Source organism: Bathycoccus prasinos (assembly GCF_002220235.1).
Source record: "Bathycoccus prasinos genomic : Chromosome_4".
Classification (NCBI taxonomy): domain Eukaryota; kingdom Viridiplantae; phylum Chlorophyta; class Mamiellophyceae; order Mamiellales; family Bathycoccaceae; genus Bathycoccus; species Bathycoccus prasinos.
In genome coordinates this window covers 178,450-199,009 of record NC_024005.1, presented here as the reverse complement: position 1 = coordinate 199,009, position 20,560 = coordinate 178,450, and the positions used below count along the sequence as shown (strand labels likewise).

At 48.8% G+C, this 20,560-nt stretch overlaps 13 protein-coding genes across 13 annotated transcripts; 7 read left to right on the top strand and 6 right to left on the bottom strand.

Moving 5' to 3' along the window:
* Positions 1-22: 22 nt before the first annotated feature.
* Bathy04g01150 (4-hydroxy-3-methylbut-2-enyl diphosphate reductase) lies at positions 23-1,438 on the top strand (the record flags this gene model as incomplete). The annotated part of the gene is made up of 1 exon (XM_007513816.1): positions 23-1,438. The coding sequence occupies one exon, from the start codon at positions 23-25 to the stop codon at positions 1,436-1,438; it is 1,416 nt and encodes a 471-aa protein (XP_007513878.1).
* Positions 1,439-1,673: 235 nt separating this feature from the next.
* Bathy04g01140 (unknown protein) lies at positions 1,674-2,843 on the top strand (the record flags this gene model as incomplete). The annotated part of the gene is made up of 1 exon (XM_007513795.1): positions 1,674-2,843. The coding sequence occupies one exon, from the start codon at positions 1,674-1,676 to the stop codon at positions 2,841-2,843; it is 1,170 nt and encodes a 389-aa protein (XP_007513857.1).
* Positions 2,844-2,984: 141 nt separating this feature from the next.
* On the top strand, positions 2,985-4,709 carry Bathy04g01130 (BNR repeat-containing glycosyl hydrolase; the record flags this gene model as incomplete). Its single annotated transcript, XM_007513502.1, has 1 exon — positions 2,985-4,709. One exon carries the CDS (start codon positions 2,985-2,987, stop codon positions 4,707-4,709), a length of 1,725 nt encoding a protein of 574 aa, XP_007513564.1.
* A 180-nt stretch (positions 4,710-4,889) lies between these two features.
* Positions 4,890-6,905, bottom strand: Bathy04g01120 (PHD transcription factor; the record flags this gene model as incomplete). Its single annotated transcript, XM_007513563.1, has 2 exons — positions 4,890-6,446; positions 6,726-6,905. The coding sequence occupies 2 exons, from the start codon at positions 6,903-6,905 to the stop codon at positions 4,890-4,892; spliced, it is 1,737 nt and encodes a 578-aa protein (XP_007513625.1).
* Positions 6,906-7,165: 260 nt separating this feature from the next.
* On the bottom strand, positions 7,166-7,765 carry Bathy04g01110 (predicted protein; the record flags this gene model as incomplete). Its single annotated transcript, XM_007513387.1, has 1 exon — positions 7,166-7,765. One exon carries the CDS (start codon positions 7,763-7,765, stop codon positions 7,166-7,168), a length of 600 nt encoding a protein of 199 aa, XP_007513449.1.
* An 81-nt stretch (positions 7,766-7,846) lies between these two features.
* Bathy04g01100 (unknown protein) lies at positions 7,847-8,011 on the top strand (the record flags this gene model as incomplete). The annotated part of the gene is made up of 1 exon (XM_007513687.1): positions 7,847-8,011. The coding sequence occupies one exon, from the start codon at positions 7,847-7,849 to the stop codon at positions 8,009-8,011; it is 165 nt and encodes a 54-aa protein (XP_007513749.1).
* Positions 8,012-8,426: 415 nt separating this feature from the next.
* On the top strand, positions 8,427-8,834 carry Bathy04g01090 (ankyrin repeat protein; the record flags this gene model as incomplete). Its single annotated transcript, XM_007513601.1, has 1 exon — positions 8,427-8,834. One exon carries the CDS (start codon positions 8,427-8,429, stop codon positions 8,832-8,834), a length of 408 nt encoding a protein of 135 aa, XP_007513663.1.
* A 230-nt stretch (positions 8,835-9,064) lies between these two features.
* Positions 9,065-11,284, bottom strand: Bathy04g01080 (unknown protein; the record flags this gene model as incomplete). Its single annotated transcript, XM_007513489.1, has 1 exon — positions 9,065-11,284. One exon carries the CDS (start codon positions 11,282-11,284, stop codon positions 9,065-9,067), a length of 2,220 nt encoding a protein of 739 aa, XP_007513551.1.
* A 531-nt stretch (positions 11,285-11,815) lies between these two features.
* On the top strand, positions 11,816-12,610 carry Bathy04g01070 (photosystem II 22 kda polypeptide (ISS); the record flags this gene model as incomplete). Its single annotated transcript, XM_007513467.1, has 1 exon — positions 11,816-12,610. One exon carries the CDS (start codon positions 11,816-11,818, stop codon positions 12,608-12,610), a length of 795 nt encoding a protein of 264 aa, XP_007513529.1.
* Positions 12,611-12,700: 90 nt separating this feature from the next.
* Bathy04g01060 (DNA primase large subunit) lies at positions 12,701-14,527 on the bottom strand (the record flags this gene model as incomplete). The annotated part of the gene is made up of 1 exon (XM_007513353.1): positions 12,701-14,527. The coding sequence occupies one exon, from the start codon at positions 14,525-14,527 to the stop codon at positions 12,701-12,703; it is 1,827 nt and encodes a 608-aa protein (XP_007513415.1).
* Positions 14,528-14,880: 353 nt separating this feature from the next.
* On the top strand, positions 14,881-16,155 carry Bathy04g01050 (bacteriochlorophyll/chlorophyll a synthase; the record flags this gene model as incomplete). Its single annotated transcript, XM_007513647.1, has 1 exon — positions 14,881-16,155. One exon carries the CDS (start codon positions 14,881-14,883, stop codon positions 16,153-16,155), a length of 1,275 nt encoding a protein of 424 aa, XP_007513709.1.
* A 187-nt stretch (positions 16,156-16,342) lies between these two features.
* Positions 16,343-17,215, bottom strand: Bathy04g01040 (peroxiredoxin 6; the record flags this gene model as incomplete). Its single annotated transcript, XM_007513760.1, has 1 exon — positions 16,343-17,215. One exon carries the CDS (start codon positions 17,213-17,215, stop codon positions 16,343-16,345), a length of 873 nt encoding a protein of 290 aa, XP_007513822.1.
* Positions 17,216-17,415: 200 nt separating this feature from the next.
* On the bottom strand, positions 17,416-20,160 carry Bathy04g01030 (predicted protein; the record flags this gene model as incomplete). Its single annotated transcript, XM_007513386.1, has 1 exon — positions 17,416-20,160. One exon carries the CDS (start codon positions 20,158-20,160, stop codon positions 17,416-17,418), a length of 2,745 nt encoding a protein of 914 aa, XP_007513448.1.
* Between the last annotated feature and the right edge of the window lie 400 nt (positions 20,161-20,560).

Sequence of the window (20,560 nt, the reverse complement as noted above, 5' to 3'; positions counted from 1 at the left end):
GACGACGAGGATAATGATGATGATGTCGACGAGGATGATGATGATGATGCCGACGACTGCGACGACGTCGTCGTCCAAGAACAACAACAAGAACAACAAAAATGATGATGCGTTTTTTAGTCGTCGCAGCACGAATACTAATGGAAAGAGTTCGAAGAAGATGGTTCGCGCGATGGCCTCGGGAGGAGAAACCACAGAAAGGGCGTTCGATCCTCGCGAGTACCGTCGTCAGCTCGGGAAATCCGATCAGTACACGCGTAAATTCTTGAACGACCCAGAGGCGAAGAAAACTATGGAAGATGAAGGCATCGGGTACTCGATGACTGGGTTGGTGGCGCAAATGAAGGAGAAAAACTTTGTCCACGTGGAAGGAGAAGTAACGGTGAAACTGGCGGATAGCTACGGTTTTTGCTGGGGCGTCGAACGCGCCGTGCAAATGTGCTACGAGGCGAGGAAACAGTACCCGACGGAGAAGATGTGGATTACGAACGAGATTATTCACAACCCGACGGTGAATATGCGTCTGAGCGAGATGGGCGTGAACTTTATCGAAGAGAAGGGTGGGGTGAAGAACTTCGAGCCGGTGCAATCCGGTGAGGTTGTGGTGTTGCCGGCGTTTGGTGCGTCTATTCACGAGATGAAGTTGTTGGCGGAGAAAGGCGTGTCGATTGTGGATACGACGTGTCCGTGGGTCTCCAAAGTATGGAACGCGGTGGATACGCACGCGAGGAAGGAGTTTACGAGTATCATTCACGGTAAATACGCGCACGAAGAGACGGTTGCTACCGCGAGTTTCGCCAAGACGTATTTGGTGGTGAAAGATATGAAAGAGGCGAGTTGGGTGTGCGATTACATTTTGAACGGCACGGCGACCAAGGAGGAGTTTATGGAAAAGTTCAAAAACGCGCACTCGGACGGGTTCGATCCGGAAAAAGATTTGGATGCGGTTGGTGTTGCGAACCAAACGACCATGTTGAAAGGAGAAACTGAAGCGATCGGCAAATTGTTCGAGAGAACGATGATGGAGAAGCACGGGGTTCAAAATTTGGGCGAGCACTATTTGGTCACGGATACCATTTGCGACGCGACGCAAGAAAGACAAGACGCGATTTACAAGTTGGTGGACGAAAAGCCAGACATCATGATGATTGTCGGTGGTTTCAACAGTTCAAACACCTCGCACTTGCAAGAAATCTCCGAAGATGCGAACATCACCTCCTTCTGGGTAGACACCGCGGATAGAATCGATACCGAAAACAACAAAATCTCCTGGAGAACCTCGCACGGCGAAATGCGAGAGACTGAAAACTGGTTGCCGGAGGGTAAGTTGACCGTCGGCATTACCAGTGGCGCGAGTACGCCGGATAAGGTTGTCGAGGACGTGTTAGAGGCGATCTTCGCGTCCAAGGCGAAGACCGCGGCTGGCGTGGCTCGATAAAAAGTAGAGAGAGAGAGAGAGAAAGAGAGAACGTTTTTATAGAAAGAACGCTCGACGCCGCCCGCGACTTGACTTACTTGTGCATCATATATATATATAACACGTACTTTAAACAGTAATAATACTCTCTTTACCGCATCATCATCATCCCGTTGAATTCGATTTTGCACCGCGCCATCCTCCCGTCGTATTTACTCCTTTCGCCACATTTTTCACCAAAACCTCCAGACTTTCCATGCACACATTCGCGACCGTCGAACGACACTCCTTGGACAACGGCGACCGGGGCCAAATCTACTGCGAATACATTTACGCCGAAAAAGACGACGAGTTCAGAAGTAAAAACGATAGAGATGACGACGGCACAAACATCGTGTTCCTCGTCGACGGCGTGTGCAACGACGGTTTCCAATTCGAAAAGTTTATCGAAAGGTGTTGCAGTCACAACTGTTACGCGATACGATACGATTACCGAGGCCACGGCCGATCGTCGAATTGCTCGAACGAGAAACCACTGACGGTGGAAACGTGCGTGTCGGACATGAAGAAAGTTTTAGAGCACTTTTACCGGACGCATCCGAATTTATTACTCAAAGAAGGAGCGTTAGAGGAGGAAAGAGGCCCAAGGAGGAAAAAGAGGCCGTGGTCTCGCAGACGACGAGTGACTTTAATTAGTTACAGCTTAGGCGCACAAGTCGCATTGAAGTTTGCGATCGAAGAAATAGGAAGCGTGAACGGGGTTGGAATCGTCAATGGGACGTTAGAGCCGGCTTTTTACGGGTTGTTTAGGTCAGAGTTTGTGAGCGATTGCGTCGTGGGAGCGTTGCGAAGGAGCGCTTCGTTCCAACTGTTCGTCGCGTTTTGGATCCGGATTTGTATGGTTTTACTCTCTTTGAACGGGTTTATCTCGTCTTTGTTGGCGTCATATTTCGTCAAAGCGAGCGCGAAGAACTTCAAACCGTTTTGGACGCACGCCAGGCGCGTTCAAGCGCGATCGTACCTCTCTTTCCTCGTAGACGCGCACTCGAGAGAAGGCATGGATATTTTAGAGTGCTTGGGCTCTTCTTCTTCGCAGGTGGGAGGGGTAAAAAAGTCAGCGTTGCCTCTCTTATGCATCGTCGGCATGAAAGACACTTTGGTCAGAACACATAAAACAGTCGAAACCGTTCGACGTCTCGCCCCGGAATGCGACGTCGTCGCGGTCAAAGACGGTTGTCACGCGCTTCTCGTCCACGACGCGCACGCGGAAAAAACGGCGGACGTTTTGCTCGACTTTGTCAATCGGTGTTCCGTCATTAACAAAAGCGCAAAAACGATGACGACGAGCAATGTGGAATGGAACGATCTATATGACGACGACGAAGAAGCTTACGATCGGAAGACTATGAACGCCCTCTTAGCGTAATAATACAATACTTTAAAAATGAACAAGCAACGTGTTTAGGGTGTTAAAACCTAACCCTTTAACCGCGTCCCATTTCCGTCAAAAATCTTCACTTTTGCGGGGAAGATACACACGACAAACGCTGTTGCCTTCTCTCTTAAAATGAACCCGCGATTGGCGAAAGAGGACCGGAAATCCCCGCTCACGTTTTTCCTTTTGCTCTCGGTGACTTTGTTTCTCTGCGTGGCGGTGTTCGGACCGGACGGGCCCGTGAGGACTCGAGGATCGAATTCGATCGAATCATCAGCCGCGCGGTTGGGGAAAGGAAAAACATCGTCATCCTCGGCGAAGTTTAAGACGACGATGAGGACGAAGAAGAACGAAGTTAAAGAAGAAGAAGAAGAAGAAGAAAACAACAACAACGCGTCGGAATCAGAATACGCCCAAATAAACGCGTATTTCGCAAAGTTTGCGGTGAAACGAGACGAGGACAAAAAGAAGAATCATCGGAAAGCAGGAGCCGGAGGAGGAAGCAGCGGAGCGTCGTCGCTCGGAGGAATGAAAACCATCTCCGCGTTCGGGAGGTACTGGGACAAACAAGTACCCATGGACAACGAAATCAGAAAGAATCGAGCGAATTCGGACCGAGTGTCGGCGATTTTAATGCCACCGGAGTCGTCCTCGCACGCGTCGAGTTTGTTAGCGTTACCGAACGGGGACGTTTTGCTGGCGTGGTTTTCCGGGAAGAGCGAAGGCGGGGATAACGTTGGCATCGCGGTGAGTAAACTGAAGAAAGGGGAGACGAAGTGGAGCCAAGCGAAGTTTGTGAGCAAGGCGCAGCACCGGTCGGCGCAGAACCCGGTATTGATGAGGAATAATAATCCAAACGATAAGGAGGATTCGAAGCACGTGAGGATCGTGCACTCGAGTCAAGCCGCGTATGAAGGACAAGGGACGTCGGATATGAGGTCGTTGTTTTCCACCGACGGCGGGGAGACGTGGTCGAAACCAGTGGTCGTAGACCATAAGAACGGGGCGTTCCCGAAGAATAGCGCGATTCGAGCGTTGAATGGGGATTTGATTTTGCCGATGTATTACACGCCGAGCGGATTTTTTGACGCGTCTACGCAGTATTCCGAGTTGCAAACCTCCAAAGACGGCGGCGAGAGTTGGCATCCGCTGGTGGAGATGCCCGGTACGAGAGGGAACTTGGTGCAACCGACGATTGTGAGGTTGAATAACAACGACTTGCTCAGTTTCTTTCGATCGCGCACGGCTGATTTTATTTACGCCTCGAAATCGACGAACGACGGTAAGACGTGGACGGAAGCGAAACCGACCAAGTTTCCGAACAACAACGCGGGGATTCAAATGATCAAGCTGAGAGACTCGAGCAAAGATGTCCTAGTGCTTGTGTTTGATAACTGCAACGAAGGGAGGTTCCCGTTGTCTATCGCTTTGTCCGAGGATGGGGGTAAATCGTGGGACCACATTCGCGATTTGGAACCCGACGTTGATTTCGATCACGAGCAACCGAACAGAGACAAACACACCAACGACGGCGACGGCGAGTATTCCTATCCGTCCATCCAAGAAGACGGCATTCACGACGGGCTCATTCACGTCGCGTACACGTTCAGACGCGAAACGATTAAATATTCCGCATTTATGACGGATTGGATTAAAGATAACTCGGAAGAGGCAAAATCGATTGGGAAAGTGCAAAAGATTGCGGACACGTTCAACGACGCCGTGTATACGGAAAGAATCAACGGGAAGAGAAACGATTGGGAATTTGACGTTGGTTCCGATAACGACGGGAACCCGAAGACGGAATACATGTTACCGAACCCAGAAGAGTTGCCGCCGACGGAGTTGCCGTTATAACTAAACGAAGAAGAAAAAAGCACAAGTCAATTATTTTATAGCCATAAAGGAAAGATTTGAAACGTCTCTTCTTCTAAAACATCCAAGTAATAAACCACCAGATCATCATTTGTAATTCTATATACCTCTACTACACATCAAGACTGAAAAAGAAGAAGAAGAAGAAGAAGAGAACAAAACTTAAAGCTCCAAGCTCTTCGCGAGCGCTCTCAGCTCATCCACTTCCATGCGCATTTCCACCATCCTGTGTCTTTGCTTGCAATCGCACCCTCGATTCCAGTGTTGCAAACACCGCGCAAACGATCTCCCAAACTCGCACTCGCACCTCACGACCGCCGCAAAAGGCATCGCTTTACACACGACGCAACAATCTTCCGGCCCATCCATTTCTGGGATGTTTTGACACTTGTAAAAGCGCAACGGATCGCCTTTGATAAATCCGTCGCCTCTCTGTTTCCCATTCAAAATCGATTGCCAATTCTCCAACTCGTCCGCCAACGTCTCTAAATCCGTTCGTAAAACTCTGGACATGTGCGCCATCCATTTGCCTCTCGATTTCGTCGTTTCAAATATTTTCTTCAAACTTTTCGCCGCGGTTACGACGACGCGGTCGTGCGCGAACACCGCGTTTCGTTTCCCGTTCCCTTTGACGTAGTTTCTGCACGCGACTCGGCCCATCTCGATCCAATCCACGGGTGCAAAGTTCACCGCCTCGCCGACGTTAAAACCGTGAGAAAAGCCGCTGTGATAGGCTCTCGGAAACGTCACGACGAAGTCTCCGGGCTTTTGCACCAACTTGACAATCTTAATTTTGTTTTCAATCAACTGCCCCGGAGGGACTAACATCGTGATGTGATGTAACTTGTCCGGATTTTCTTTAAACAGCGAAGGGACGGCTGTTTTCGCGATGGCTTCAAACTTTTCCGCGTCGCTTCCGGGAATCCCGTACCAGGTTTTCGCCGAACCTTTGTGCGCGTAATTCACGCTGGCTAAGTAATGATCTTCCACGTGCCAACAAAACGTCGCGAACAACATCCCGCAATACACCCACGGAGTGGTTAAACCGGGAATATCGTCATCCACAAACCTTAGCAAATTATCGGGATGCTTCGACAACTCAAACATATCCCACGGGTGTTTCTCCGTATCCTCTGGATCACCGCTAATCCCAGCCGCGAACCCGCTCTGAAACCGTCTCGCGTCCACGTCGCTGCCGTACTCTACTAAAACCTCGCCTTTTTTATTCACATTTTTCGTTTGAATCAAGCTCCCGCACTCCGCTTTCGCCTCGTTCGGATTGGTCTCCACAATTCTCCAATACTCGTCTTCTATTCGTTTGAGTAGATCGTCCTCGTCTTTGATATCTTTAAACGTCTCCGGGTGCGCTTCTTTATAATTCTCCTCGAACGTATCCGCCATTTCCTTATATTTCTCTAACCCGACGTACGTCTTCCCCGGCGGGAAACTCTCGCCCTGTTGTAACCTGTTCACGTTTTGATGTTTCGTTTCGACCAAACTCTTTTCTCCGAAACAGCACGCGCGGTTGAAATTCGGCGCGTATCCATCCGGAGGCACGATTTTACAAATCCCAAACGCTTCCGCTTTCGATTGAATCGAACAAATATACGCGATCGGGTCCTCGAATTCCTCCTCCGTGGGGTAAAATATCGGTGCTAAAGGAATGTCCGAGCCGTCCGTTCGACATCTGTTCGTGATGACTTTGGACGCTTTGATCGCCTGTTTGTTGTTATAACATGTTGTGCGTAATAATAGAAAAACTTGTTAATATTCACATTGTTTCACGTGTTTGAAAATCAAAATCATCATCATCCTTAAGAACAAGAACAACATCACGAGACAATCACACGAAGAAGGACGACAAAAACAGCGAGAGGACGACGTAAACGTAAACGACAAAAGTCCTCCTCTTCTCGAAAATTCAACGCTCTTTTCCTCGAGATGTAAGAGAACAAAAACACGACGATGAAAATGTTGTAAAAACGAATCCACGCGTACGTTTTGAATCTCGTGCGCTTCAAAGTCGTTATCGTACACCGCTTTCGGCGCCCGTCTCGCGCGTTTCGAACGGGCGCGAGGAATACGTTCCTCCTCCTCCTCGTTTACGAAATCGTTCTGTGTGGGTTTGAGTGGGAGGCCTTCTTCTTGGTCTTCGTCTTTGTCGTTGAGACTGAGCATTGTTTTAAAGTCGTCAAAGCGCTTTCGTTTTGAAGCATTTTCGAGTGGTGCTTTGGACGAGATGTGCGATATAAGCGAGACGAGAGTACGAAGCGTTCGAAATATGATGCGTGAATAATAATAGTGTTACACGTTCTCTTTAACTCTCTCTCTCGTACTGGTTACTCCTCTGTTTCGCTTTTGGCCAAAACGTAAGAAGAGTTTCTCTTCTTTTCGTCTCGTAAACTCTCCCGGAGCGACTTCGCGAGAACGAGCTCGTATTAAGGTCTGATCCCGCCGACGTACGCCACCGCGACGAGCGCCAAGACGACTAAGATAATATTCGCGAACAAATTCGACGGCATTGCTTTCCCAGGTACGCCGCCTAAACCGACCGATTCGTTGAGCAATTTCGCTCGCATTTCTTTCGAGACTCCGCCGGAGCTTTTTCTTTCGGGAGGTTTCGAAGACGACGGATCGTCGTCGTAGAACGAATCCGGAAATTCACGTTTTGGTTTTTCCGGTGGTGGGAGTAAATCGTCCAGAGATTTCATCGTCTCGTCCATGCTGTCGTTTTCCGGGTTCGCCCTTATCGTCGTTTTCATCCTCTCTCTTCTCGCGTTGGTATAAAAACTGCTCCTAATACTCCTCTTGTTTTCGTCAAAACTCCTCGCTTTTCTTCCGATGACGCTGACGCTGAAAATGCTGTCGTTCCCCGTGTTTAAACTCCTCCCTGCTTTCGCAACGAGAAATTTGGGAGAGTTTTGCTGCTGGTCGTTGTTCCTCCTCCCTCCTCGTGCTGTCTTCCTCCTCCTCGACGCCAATGAAGACGTCGTTTCCGTCCTCGTCACAAAGGAGCTCGCATTCGTATTTGTCGTCATTATCATCGTCAGCATTGGTGAAAAAATGAAGGCAAAACGAAGCTTTTTGCGTCATAAATATCAAACACAACATTTTACACGATGACAATCAACGATCACGATCAATTCACCGGCTTAAACGCCGTCCACGTCGCGGCTTCGGAAGGGAACGTGAAACGCTTGGTGGAGTTGATGGACGACGGGGCGGAGTTGGACGTTCCTGCGCTCGGAGGTATGTTTCTTTCGTTTGTTTTTAGAGTAGTGTAAGACTTCATCAGGGATGAAAATTCTCTCGTAAATGTCTCTTTTTTTTTGTAACCGAATTGTTCTACGCGATCTCGTGTGCGCGTAAGTCTCCTTTTGTCGTGTGATTTATCGCGAAGGAGAAAATCAACAAAAACGGAGATTTTCGAGACGATCGCATTTAGATGCGCGCTCTCGAATGCGAGTGAGGGTCGTTGAGACGCGAAGTCCTCGTCGGCGGCGCGCGATTACGAGAGACTTTTTCCTCAATCGCTTTTTGTGTGTTCTTCTCGTTCTTGTTGGTGTTCTGTTCTTGGAAAATCGAGAGGAAAATTTCAACCAAAAAACAACAAACTTTGAACGACAAACGTATTAATAATTTTTTTCTTAACTCTTTCTTTCTCTTATTAAAACAGAAAACGCGGGAAAGACAGCGGCGATGATTGCCGCCGGCGCCGGCCACGTGGACGTGCTCAAAGCCATGCAACGCGGTCCGTCCATGCTCGACTTGAAAGCAGCGGACGGGGGCACGCCGGCGATGTCCGCCGCCGTGCACGGATACAAGGAAGTTTTGGACTATTTGATTTCCAAAAATGTCGATTTGAACGCGCAAGACGAGGACGGTTGGACGGCGTTGCACTTTGCGGTGATGGCAAACGCGGCGAGTTCGGTGAAGGCGTTGTTAGCGGCCGGGGTGAGAACGGATATTAAGAATTCTGACGGGGATACCGCGGAGGGGTTAGCGCAAGGATCGAAAGCGGGGATTAAGAAGTTGTTCGGTAAAGGGGGATCGTCGAAGAGGTTGGACGGGGTAAAGGAAGGGAAGAAAGGGTGCGTTGTCATGTAAACGACGAACAACACGAAATGATTTTTGGGGGGGTTGAGAGGAGAGAAGGGATGATGACGACAGGACGCACGAGTGAATAATTTAATAATACACGCAGCGAAAAGAAATGTTTCTCGCGAGATTTAATAATACGAAAGTCCTGTAGAGTATGTTGTTGTTATTGTAGAGACCGCACACACATAGATAATAAAGACACGTGAATCATACGAAGGCGTTTTATTAAAACTCGTTCAGATTTCGTCCAGTAAACCTTTCTTCCCGTCCTCGGGCGGCGAAGGCGAGTCTACTTTTTCTTCCTCTTTTCCTTTCTTTGCTTTTTTCATGTCGCCGCCGCTGCTCTTCTTCGCGTTCTTTTTGCTACTACTGCTACTGCTGCTAGTGCTACGATTCTTACTACTGATGATGCTTTTTTTCTTGCTCTTCTTCGATCCGGTTTCGTTGTCGTCGTCGTCGCCGCCGGTGTCCAAACCATCCGTGGGAATATCGAATAAATCATCGAGAGACATTGGATGCGATTCCTTCGGCTTCTCTCCTTCTTCTTGAACGTCGTCGGCGTCGCTATTTTTCTTGTTCGCGGATGATTTCTTCTTTGCTTTCTTCGCCGGATGAAGTTTCTTCATGACGTCGTTCTCAACAGTGTTCACGGTGTCGATATTGGACTTCTCGCTTTGCTGCACGGCTTCGATCAAGTTCTCGAGAACTTCCGGATCGACCTCGCCGCTCTCGATCCGTCCTCTCAAATCGGCTTCGTTGAGAAACTTGTCGACGGAGTTCTTCGCGGCAGTTCTCGCGAGCCACTCGTCTTTACCTTTCTCCTCTGCGAGACTTTGTTCGACGGCGTTGAGTTTCTTTTCCAACTCTAGACGAGATAATACGTCGTCCTCGGTGATATCCGAATTTTCCGGCAACGCAACGTCGTCGGCGTGCGACCACAAAATGTCCTCGTCGTCCGAAACGCCTCGGACGTCGTTTACCATCGATCGCGCGATTCTGTGCGCAAAATCGTCCGAGGCGACCGTATCTCTCACGTTCTTCGACCACCCTTTTACGCCTTCTTTCTCTTTCAAACGCGCGATGAAATCTGAGACGGACAACTTGACTTCCTCGCGCGACATCGCGTTACCTCGCAAGTCCGCGTCAAAGTGTTGTCCGCGAAGAATGTCCTGCTCGGAAACGTCCTCGGTGAGCCCTCCCTTCTTTGACGAAGAACTCGATTCATCTGAATGACTCGTACCAGGCGACGTGCCTCCCCAAGGGTACCTAAACGGTGCGTTCGCGTTGTAATACGCGCCCGTCTTGTCTCGATCGTTGTTTTCCAGAATTCTGTTCTTATTCGCAATCTTCTTCGCCATTTCGCCGCTTAAACCAACCTTAGCGACAGAAGAGGAGGACTTAGCGTCATCGCTATCATCGAATTCGTTCAGAAGCTCAACTCTTTCAATCTGTAAGTTCGTCAATGTTTCGTTCAATCCTCTCAATTCGACTTGTTTGCGATCTTTCGGAAGCGTCTTGGAGTTTCTCACTTTTTGCATCAATTTCTTCGCCATCTTAATCTCGCGCTCGTTTACCGAAAGCGCCGCTCCAGCGCCGCCGTCTTTATCAAAGTTCTCGTCAAACTCCGAATCATCCTCTTCCTCTTCGTTCTCGCCCAGCTCTACATCGTCTTCGTCTTCCACTTCGTCGTCGATTCGAGAGTTCTTTTTCTTCCTCCTACTCCTCCCGCCGTCGTACGCCATCGGAGGAATGTACTCTTCGCCTCTGAAATACGCCAAGCCTCTCTCGTAATAATGCAACTCGGTGCCTAAAATAGTCGCTAAAACTACCACTAATACGAGTAACACGCAAACCGCAACTCTGGAAACCCACGGACTTCCAGAACACAACCACATCCTTCTGCCTTTTTCCAACTCTTCTTCGTCGGCTAATTTTTTCCTCGTCGCGAGAATTTCTTGCTTCTCCAGATCGTACAACTTTGCATTCATCGCCAACTGCTCTTTTTCCTTCCTCAGTTGCTTCTTACTGCTCTTCTCGCTGCTTTTCAACGAACTCTCTTTGCTCCCGTGCGTGCCTTTCTTCGTCTTGGCGCTTAGGCTTTCGTATTGCAATCGCTTCGCGACTTCGTCCTCGTCTTCGCTCGAAACCGACTGCGAACTCCGTCCGTCGTATCGCGACCGACGTCGCCGGTCTTCGTCGTTCTCATCTCCTATAATCGCGTCGTAGTTTTCTTCCTTCTTTTTCTTCGTCTTCTCCTTTGATTGAATCGTATTCGTGTGATTGCTTCCGTACTTCGCGTTCGTCTTTTTCTTTTTCTTGCACCCACACAAGCCTTTCTCGACGTCTTCGTTTTCTTCTGTCTCTTTTCCTCTCGCGTCTGCTTCTTCTTTTCCTCGACCGCGTTCGTGTAACGTGTTCCAACGAGGCACAGAGCTGCGAGAACTCGACGCGCCCATACTACTCTTTCCTCCTTTATTCGTGTGAATGCGAATTAAACGAACAGCTCTTCTTCTTGTTCAATGGTACTGTTCCGCGCGTGAGAAGCCTCTAGAGAGTTCTTCGAGGGGAAATTCGAACGAGAGAGATGTGATATGAACACGACAACAAAAACAAAGAGTAGAGTTACTTTTAATTTCCGCAACAACTCTCTTCTATTCGTTCGATGATGATGATGAGGGTAAAAGTGATGCTCTCGATGTTACGCTCGTCGTCGTCGTCGTCGTCTTCATCGCGTTACTACTCTCTCGATTGTAGTAATGAATGAGTGTGTCGAGCAGGCCGCGGTCTGTTTAGGGTTTGTATAAACCCTAAATAGAATGTAACAAAGGAGAGCCACGAAAAGAGAAAAAGTGTCTCTCTTTCGGGAATAAAACGACCACAAAAGAATACAACGCTTTAGTATATAAGCGCGACGTTTATCATCATCATCATCAAAAGAAGAAGAAGAAAAGAGCAGTATTCGATAATACGCTTTCACGACGACGACGATGGTGGCGTTTTCTTTGCGAGTACAACCTTCGTCGTCGTCGTCTCTTTTTTCTTCGCAAAATTCGTCGGTGAGAAGACAAAGAAGGAAGATGAGATTAGATAATGTCGTCGGCATCAGAAGCAGAAATCGGGCGAGAAAAGTCACGTCATCAGCAAAAGAAGAAGAAGACAAAGAAGAAGATGAACAAACTTTTATAGCGAAAACAGAACTGAATTTGGGACGGTCCGCCATGCTCGGTTTCGCCGCGACGACATATTTGGACGTTTCCACGAACGGGTTAGGTCCAATAGAGCAACTCATCGGAGAGGAGAAGAGTTTAGTCACCCACGTGGTCAACCCTTTGAACTTGGCGCGAGACGTGTTAGAGGTGACGGGGTTGTACGTGGAGAGCATTATATTGGTGTGGGTGTTTTTGAGCGGGGTTTTTTTACTCGCCGTCACGAGCGGGTTGAGGAAACCGTCGACGTCGACGATGAGCGGAATGTCGCGTCCGAACGGCGAGAACAGAGTAGACGCGATGGCCGGTATCGTGAAGTCCGCCTGGAGAGAACAAGTGAGAGAGAATAAAAAGTATGAAATTTTTAACGGGCGTTTGGCTATGCTTGGCATCACGGCGTCGTTTATCGGGGATTATTTCCTCGCGGAAGGGCCCATGGAGCAAGTGGCGCAAGAGTTGGGAGTGCCCGTCATCGACCAAGAGATTTTCGCGTTGGTGTTTCTCTCCGCGGCGAGCTTTTTGTTGGTCTCGACGTTGGTGAGAGTCGGGAGAAGAGCGCTGACGGAGAGCAACTGATTCCCTCGAGGAGACGATATTACTTACTTTTGCGCTGTATATTATACATGATTAAACTACTACCTACAAGGTACCTACAAGGTACGCGTGCTAATCGTCGCTATCGCTAACAATCAATTCGCCTCGGAATCGATTTGGATTGTTTTCACCGTCGTCGATATCCGAATCGTCGTCCGAGGAAGAAGATTCAATCATTAAATCGGGGTCGTCTTTTATTGCTAGAAGTGTCGTCGTGTTCTTTTCCTTTTCGATTTGAAAACTTTCATCCTCTAAGTTCTCTTTTTTCGAAGCGTTTAGCTGCTTTAATCTCTCCTCTTTCGCGTCTCGAAACCAATCTTCAATTTCCATCCCGGCGTCGAAGAAATCCGTCGGGTACCGAACGTTCGCGTTGAACATCTTTTCACCTTTGTGTTTGTGCGAAAAGTACGATTCGCACGCCGACTTATAATCGCCTCTGGAAACTTTCATCTCAATCTCTTGGTTCGCGTCTATGGAAATCTCTCGCTTCCATCGATGGTCGTTCGCGTTTAACGCTCGATACTGGTTCAAAGGCATCGCGAATGGACATTTCGCCGCGTGCGGTTCCATTTGAGACGTTTTAATCAACTTTTCGCAATCGTGTTCGAACTTTTCTTTCATTTGGCCTTCTAAACCAAAAACGTGTCTCAGTTGATACGTGTGTTCGTTTTGGTAGTTGCCCATGGCGCCGTGAGGGAACACCGCGGAGCGCCAGACTTTGAATATTTCTTCCAGAGGTAAACCGATACCTTTTAAAAACAAGTTCAGCTCGTACCGTTTGAAATGTCGAAGATGTTTTTTCACGTGCAACTCGTCCATGACGTCTCTCATGCACGGCGGAAACACTTTCGCGTGCGCTCCAGTGGCGCCTTCTTTGATAACTTTCAACGAACGTTTCAACTCTTTCGATGGTTTTCTCGAGTGGTACGTTTTCATTTTCCCGTTTTCGTCTTCGTATTCTAACATTATCCCACCGCCGCCACCTAATCTTTGCTTCTTTCTTCTCGAGTCCCTTCGGACGACTCCCCAGTTCTCGGTGCCACCGTATTTCAAATTCTTCTTATTCCCAGCGGTCGCATTCTTCATTAAAATTTTGTTCCTTTCCAGTAAATGTTTCGTCGCGAGCGCCATCAACGGGTGAACCTCGCCCCCGTCCTCCTCGTCCACGTCCGGTCTCCACACTTTCAACCGGTCGCAAACGTCTTTTAAACCCACATCGAAGGCGTTATTTGCCAACGCGAACCGCTTCTCTCGAAACGCGCGTTCTAAATCTTCCTCTAAATAGTCCTCGTACGCCGCGAACCAAACGTACGGCACCAGTCTCTCTCGAACCAAACACTGACCTCTCTTCATAATCGTTACTTTCCGCGCGCGTATCAGTCGTCGACACTTTTCGAACGGAAACCAATAACATCTTTCCTTCTCTTCTTCTTCGTGTTCTTTGACTTCTTTTTCTTCGTCGAAAAGAACGCCGTCTTCAAAGTCAACTTCCTCGGGCAATCCTCGAACCGCGTTTAATCTCACCCGTTCTTCGAACAAATCCACCTCCCTCGCTTTCAACCACTCTCGCATCATTCTCGACGAATCGCACAGGGCGATTTTCAAAGTCTTCCTCGACAAGGCATCTTTTCTCTTAAACGCTTCGTCGTTTTCGCGAGCATTCTTTCCATCGACATCATCCTTCTCATCATTTTCACCACCATTAAAAGAAGAAGAAGACAACGACAACGACGAAGACTTTGAACGATGATGCAACGAAAGCACGATTTCATTTCGAACATCCTCCGACGCGAACGAAAATCTGGCCGTTTCTAACGCGTAATGCGTCGCCAGTCGCTCTCGAGCGAGCGCGTCCAGCTCTTCCACCGTTACGTATGATCGCGTTAAAGTTTTCTTCATATCATCATCGCATCCTCCTCAAAGGTTTCTTCTTCGCACTCATCTTAAAGAGGAGCGTGGTAAAAGTCTCTCTTCATTTTTCGCTCTCTTCGCGTCTTCTTTCTGTGTCGTTTTTGTGTGAAAGAGAGGAAATTTGAACGCATCGAGGGGGTGCTCAAATTTGCGCAACTCAGTGTTTAGGGTTTTATGCGAAATTTTATGCGAAAATCGTCGATCTCATTCTTTCTTCTTTCTCTCACGTGTTTTGGATAATCTTCTCTATCGTGTGTCCTCATATATAGTACTCCTTTTCTTGTCACATCAAACGACGGGCTTTTTGGGTGCTTAATAAATTAGTTTATAATAGGTATAAAATGGCGTCTATCTTATCTGTGTGCACCACGACTGCTGCTGCGATGAACGCGGTGGTGATGAACGCTTCGCGACGAAGTTCGTCTTTGTTTTCATCGTCATCATCATCATCATCATCATCATCATCGATGAGATCTTCTTCTTTCCCTGGAACGAGTTTGAAGACGAGTTTTAAGTCGTCATCAAAGTCTATAAAAATGGAGCAAAAGAGAAGAAGAAGACATGACTCAGGACTCATCGTCACGAACATGGCGGCGGGGGATAAAGTGGACGATTTGAACATCAAAGCGTCCGAAACGAACGTCTCGGAGACGAAATTAGGAGGCGACGTGAGACAAATATTGGGCTTTAAAGGCGCGAGTACCGAGGACGTGCCGGTTTGGAAAATTCATATTCAGTTGACGAAACCAGGGACGTGGGTACCTTTAATTTGGGGAGTCATGTGCGGTGCCGCCGCGAGCGGGCATTACGAGTGGAATTTAGACAACATCGGGAAGGCGTTGTTGTGCATGACCATGTCCGGGCCGTTTTTAACCGGGTACACGCAAACCATCAACGATTGGTACGACCGAGAAATCGACGCGATTAACGAACCGTACAGGCCGATTCCGAGTGGTGCGATCAGTGAAACCGCCGTGAAAGCACAAATTGCGGTTTTATTGCTCGGTGGTTTGGCGTGCGGGTGGCAGCTGGATCAGTGGTGCGAACACGATTTCCCGGTGATTTTCTTGTTGACAGTGTTTGGGAGTTGGGTGTCGTATATTTATTCCGCGCCGCCGTTGAAGCTGAAAGCAGAAGGTTGGAAAGGATGCTACGCGCTCGGAAGTTCGTACATCGCGTTGCCGTGGTGGGCCGGTATGGCTACGTTTGGTCAGTTGACGCCGGACGTGATGGTGTTGACGGTGTTGTATTCCATCGCCGGTTTGGGCATCGCCATCGTGAACGATTTCAAATCCATCGAAGGCGATCGAGCGTTAGGTTTGCAAAGTTTACCCGTCGCATTTGGGGTTGAAAAAGCGAAGTGGATTACGGTTGGAACCATCGACGCGACGCAATTGTTCGTCGCTTTTTATTTGAGAGGCATTGGCGAAGATTTTTATTCCAACGTTTTGTTTTGCTTGATCGCGCCGCAAATCTTCGCGCAGTTCAAGTTCTTCTTGCCGGATCCGATTAAAAACGACGTGAAGTACCAAGCCGCGGCGCAACCGTTTCTGGTGTTTGGTCTTTTAGCGACGGGTTTGGCGTGGGGGCACCACGTGAACATGCTCGCCGCGTAAATCATCAACAAAACGATGGATTCAAAATATGAAATAAACGAAACGCGTGAAAGACATTCATAAAATACACACTTCATATACACACAAGACGACACCTTTTGGATCCTCTCTTTTTTTACAACTAGTACGATAATAAATATGGCACGTAAATAAGCACGCCCACGATGTGACCACCATCGCTTCTTAATCATCTCTTCTTCCACCCACTCGTTTGAGGAGTAGTGTGAACAGGTTTCTCTTTTTTCTTTGAAGAGGCGAACGAGGAAGAAAAGCCGCCCAGCGCGAACGCGACGACCAATCGCCCGAGCGTCGGCAACAACTTGGCGCCATACTCGGTCCCTAAAATCGTCTCCACCATCCCTCTCTTCAAAACTTTCGGCGTTTTATACCCCGGATCTTTCGACAGTCTCAAATATTTCTTCCCACTCGGTACTTTCACGACTGAAAAGTCCCCTAAAACTACCTGCGCGACCTCGTCCGGCGTGGACGGCGTCACGCACACTTTCTCGCCTCTCTCCCAATTCGCCGGCGTCGCCACGGGATACTCGTCCGTCAACTGTAACGAGTCCACCACTCGTAAAATCTCGTAAAAGTTTCTCCCCGTCGTCGCCGGGTATAAAATCGTCGCGCGTAACTTCTTATGATCGTCCACGATAAACACCGCGCGACACGTCAACGGTTGCCCTTTCTCGTCTTTTTCCTCCGGGTCCAACATGCCAAATTTCACCGCCAACGCTCTCTCTTCATCCGCTAAGATTGGGTACGAAACAGTGGACGTGGTTTTCCCGCAATACCCGCTCGCGTCGATATCTTTGATCCATTTGCGGTGCGACTCCGCGTTGTCGCAAGATAACGCTAAAACTTTGCAGTTTCTTCGTTCGAATTGCGGTAAAAGTTTCGCCAACGTCCCGAGTTCCGTGGAACACACCGGGGTGAAATCACTCGGGTGCGAACATAAGATGGACCAATGTTCGTCGCCGACGTGATCGTAATAGTGGATTTGACCGACGGAGGAGTCGCAGGAGAAGTCTGGGACAGTATCGCCAAGGTTTAACGGCATTTTCTTTTCGATGTGTAATACGTTTACGACGAATTTGTGGAGAAAGAGTTTACGTTTGTTTGTTCTGAACGATCCCCTTTTGTGTATTTATACGCGTAGAAGAAATATTCCTCTCAGATGGTGGTTCTTTAGTATTAGATATTCGTGTATTCTCAAGAAGAGAGAAAGGACTACGACGCGTTGCTATTATTAAGAGACGACTACATTTTACTGGTAGATTTCACCATCGAGTCTTCCCCCCCTCCTCCGCCGTCTTCTCCCATTTCTTCTTCTTCGGCGGCTTCCGCTCTCAACATCTCCAAGGAGAGGCGTTTCAAATCTTCCACGCGAACGAATCCTTCCTCGTCGGATAAGTCTTTTAAGAGCTCTCTCAGTTCACTCTCCGCGTCTTCGCCGACTTCGGTGGTTTTGCACACGTTGGTGACGTTTAGGAGTTCTTCGAGACTTATGATGCCGTCGTTGTCGGCGTCGAGGAGTTTGAATTTTTCGCCGATGGCGGTTTCCGCCGCGGAGAGTTCGCTTTCGACTTTTCGGAGCATTTCGTCGACGCGGGCGGAGACGTCGTCGGCGATTTTATCCGTCAAGGAAGCTTCCTCTTTGGAGTGGAGACTCGCATCTTGCTCTTCCTCTCGCATCTTTTTCAACTCTATCGGCGATGGCGCGAACGGATCTTCGTCGTAAAACGGATCGGCACTTCCACCGTCACCCGCGCGCATCGCTCGCAACTCCACCAGCTCGTCCTTTCGTTCGGTGTAAGCGTCTAACTTTTGCTCGACTAATTCCGTGAGCATGCGTCTTTCGTCGCTCACGCCGGAGGTATCTAAAACCATAGCCAACAACCGAGAGAGTTGCGCGCGACGTCTGGACTTTCGAGTTTGCATTTCAAAGTCTGTTTCTTCGTCTGTACAAGAATCCACCTCGGAGCGTTTGGTCTTCTGCATCGCGTCCGCGACTTGTTTATCCTGTTCTTCGAGTTCAGCGGAGGAGAGCGAGGTTCGCGAAACGACTCTCTGAGCGTCCGGCGCGCCGGAGACGAGCATTTTCTCCATCTTTGCTTTCGTAGATATCGCATCTTCTTCTGCACTTTTTATGGCGTCTAAGCCTTCATCAACGACACGCTTGGGCGATAACGACTCCGAAGGTTTCGTCGCGTCTTCTGACACCATTTCCATCTTGGCGACGTCCGCCGAAGAAGCTTCTTTCGTCGCGATGACTTCCTTTTCTCTTTGCTGCTGTTGCTGTTGCTGCTGCATGAGAAGCTGCTGTTGAAGCAAGTGCGAAGTCGTTGATTTTCTCGCATTCACCCAGAACCTTTCGGAATATTGCATGCCTTGTAAATATTTGTCCATCGCCGCTTTTGCCTCTCTCTTCGCCTCTTCCGCTTCCCACTCGAGCAACGCATCTCGACCTCTCACGTTAGCCCAAAACCGTTCCGAAAACTGCGGTCCAGACAAGTACAAGCGCATCTTCTCCTTCATGTACGCTTCCGCTTTCAATCGTTTTTCTCTCGCTTCCGTATCTTTGGCTTCTTGTTTGATCGTCTCTTCTTCTCGCATCAAATACTCCAACTTTTTCTTGTACTCCTCGCTGCTGGACTCGTGCGCCATCGCCGTCTCGACGGAGACCTGCGTGACCACTTCTTCCGGTAAACTCGCCAAAGTATCCGTGATATCCTTCAACGTCGCCGTTTGTGTGTCCTCTTCCTTTGCGTGCGTGATTAAAAACGCACGACTTAGAATCAACAGAGAACTCGGCAAATTATTTTGCAACGATAACTCCAGCCAGTCCTTCAGTTGCCTTTCCAACTCTTTTCTATCTTCCTCCCATCGCATCCCTCGAGTTCTCGCGGCTGATTTCAACTCCTCGTCCGATAAACCTTCAACGCCTTCTAATTGAATCAGTCTATCGTCTTGTTTAATCTCTCTCAACTTATTTCGTAACTGAAACCGTAAAAACGTATCCGTCCCATACGGCGATATGCCGACAAATTTACACATGTTCACCAATTGCGTCCGGTTGATGTTATCCAAGGTAAAATCGTCGTTAAACAACTTGGCAAACCGCACGATCTGCTCATTCGTCACCGCTTTACCGCTTCTCACGGCGTTCATAAACTCGTACAGCGCGTCCGCTTTCTCTCGTTTCACCCCCGAACTGCTATGTTTCAACCCTTTCGCCATGACTTTCACCGTATCCTGTAAAAATTTCGCCACCTCAATTTTCGCTTTCAGTTTCCGCTTCAGCTCCTCCTCGTGTTTTAACTCGTCCCTAAACGTACTCGGTAGCATGTTTGGAAATAGCTTCAGCGCGACGGGTAAAAATATTTCCATAAACGGCACCAACACGAACACCGCGAACGGCACCAACCGAAACACGTCCGCGGTCGTCCTCGTTAACTGTCTTCGCTCGCGTCTCGTTAACGTCTGCCCACCCATGAGTTTAAAACCGAGCCTACTGGCAATTTTCACTTCCACCCACAACAGTTTCGCGCCGGACCAATAGTGCGCGAACTCGTGCTTCGCGTGCTTCCACCCGGAACTCAAAGTCACCTTCCACTCGCTCGGCGACTGCCTCAGCAACTGCACCGAATACGGCCCCCAACTGATCACATATTTCGTCACGTTCGCGACCGCTTGGTACGTTCTCTTTGCGAAATGTATGTGTTGTTCCCGTCGCATCATCTCGATTTCAAATCTCGCGCGTTTGAGCGCGTTGACGTCGACTTTCGGTTTCGCCTCCTCCGCTATCGTTGTCGAAGAAGAAGAAGAAGAGGAAGGATTTTTTTGTTGTCCAGAAGCTGAGGCAGCCAACGTCGATTCGTTCCTACTCGTCGTCGTTTGTTTCCCATCGACCGTTGATGATGCCTCCGCGGAAGATGAAGACGCTCCTCCGGCGGCTGCAAATCCACGGTAGTGTTGTTGATGATGTTGAAAATCTTCGTTCATAAATCTATTCTCCCGTCCGCCTCCAAATCGCCGTCGTCGTCGCGACAACGATGATACCGACGACGAGGACGTACCTCTCGGATGAATCAAAACGGTGCAATAATTAACATCAATGCCGTCATCTTTTGTTGTTCCGGAAGAAAAGCAGCGTTGATGATTTTCTCCTCCAGAAAGACAGCGCGGAAGAACAAAAGATGACGACGACGAGCTCCTTCCTCCTCCTTCTCTTCTGAGAGCATCGAAGACGTAACACGCGACGACGGAGAACGACGTTTCCTCTCTCTTGCCGCCGCCGGTGAAGGCGACAAGGAGAGGAGTTCTTCGGCGCATGGAGTGAAGTACTGTGTGCGGGAAAGCGTGTTTTTGTGTGGAGTGACAAAGCGTTGTTTCTCTCTAAAAT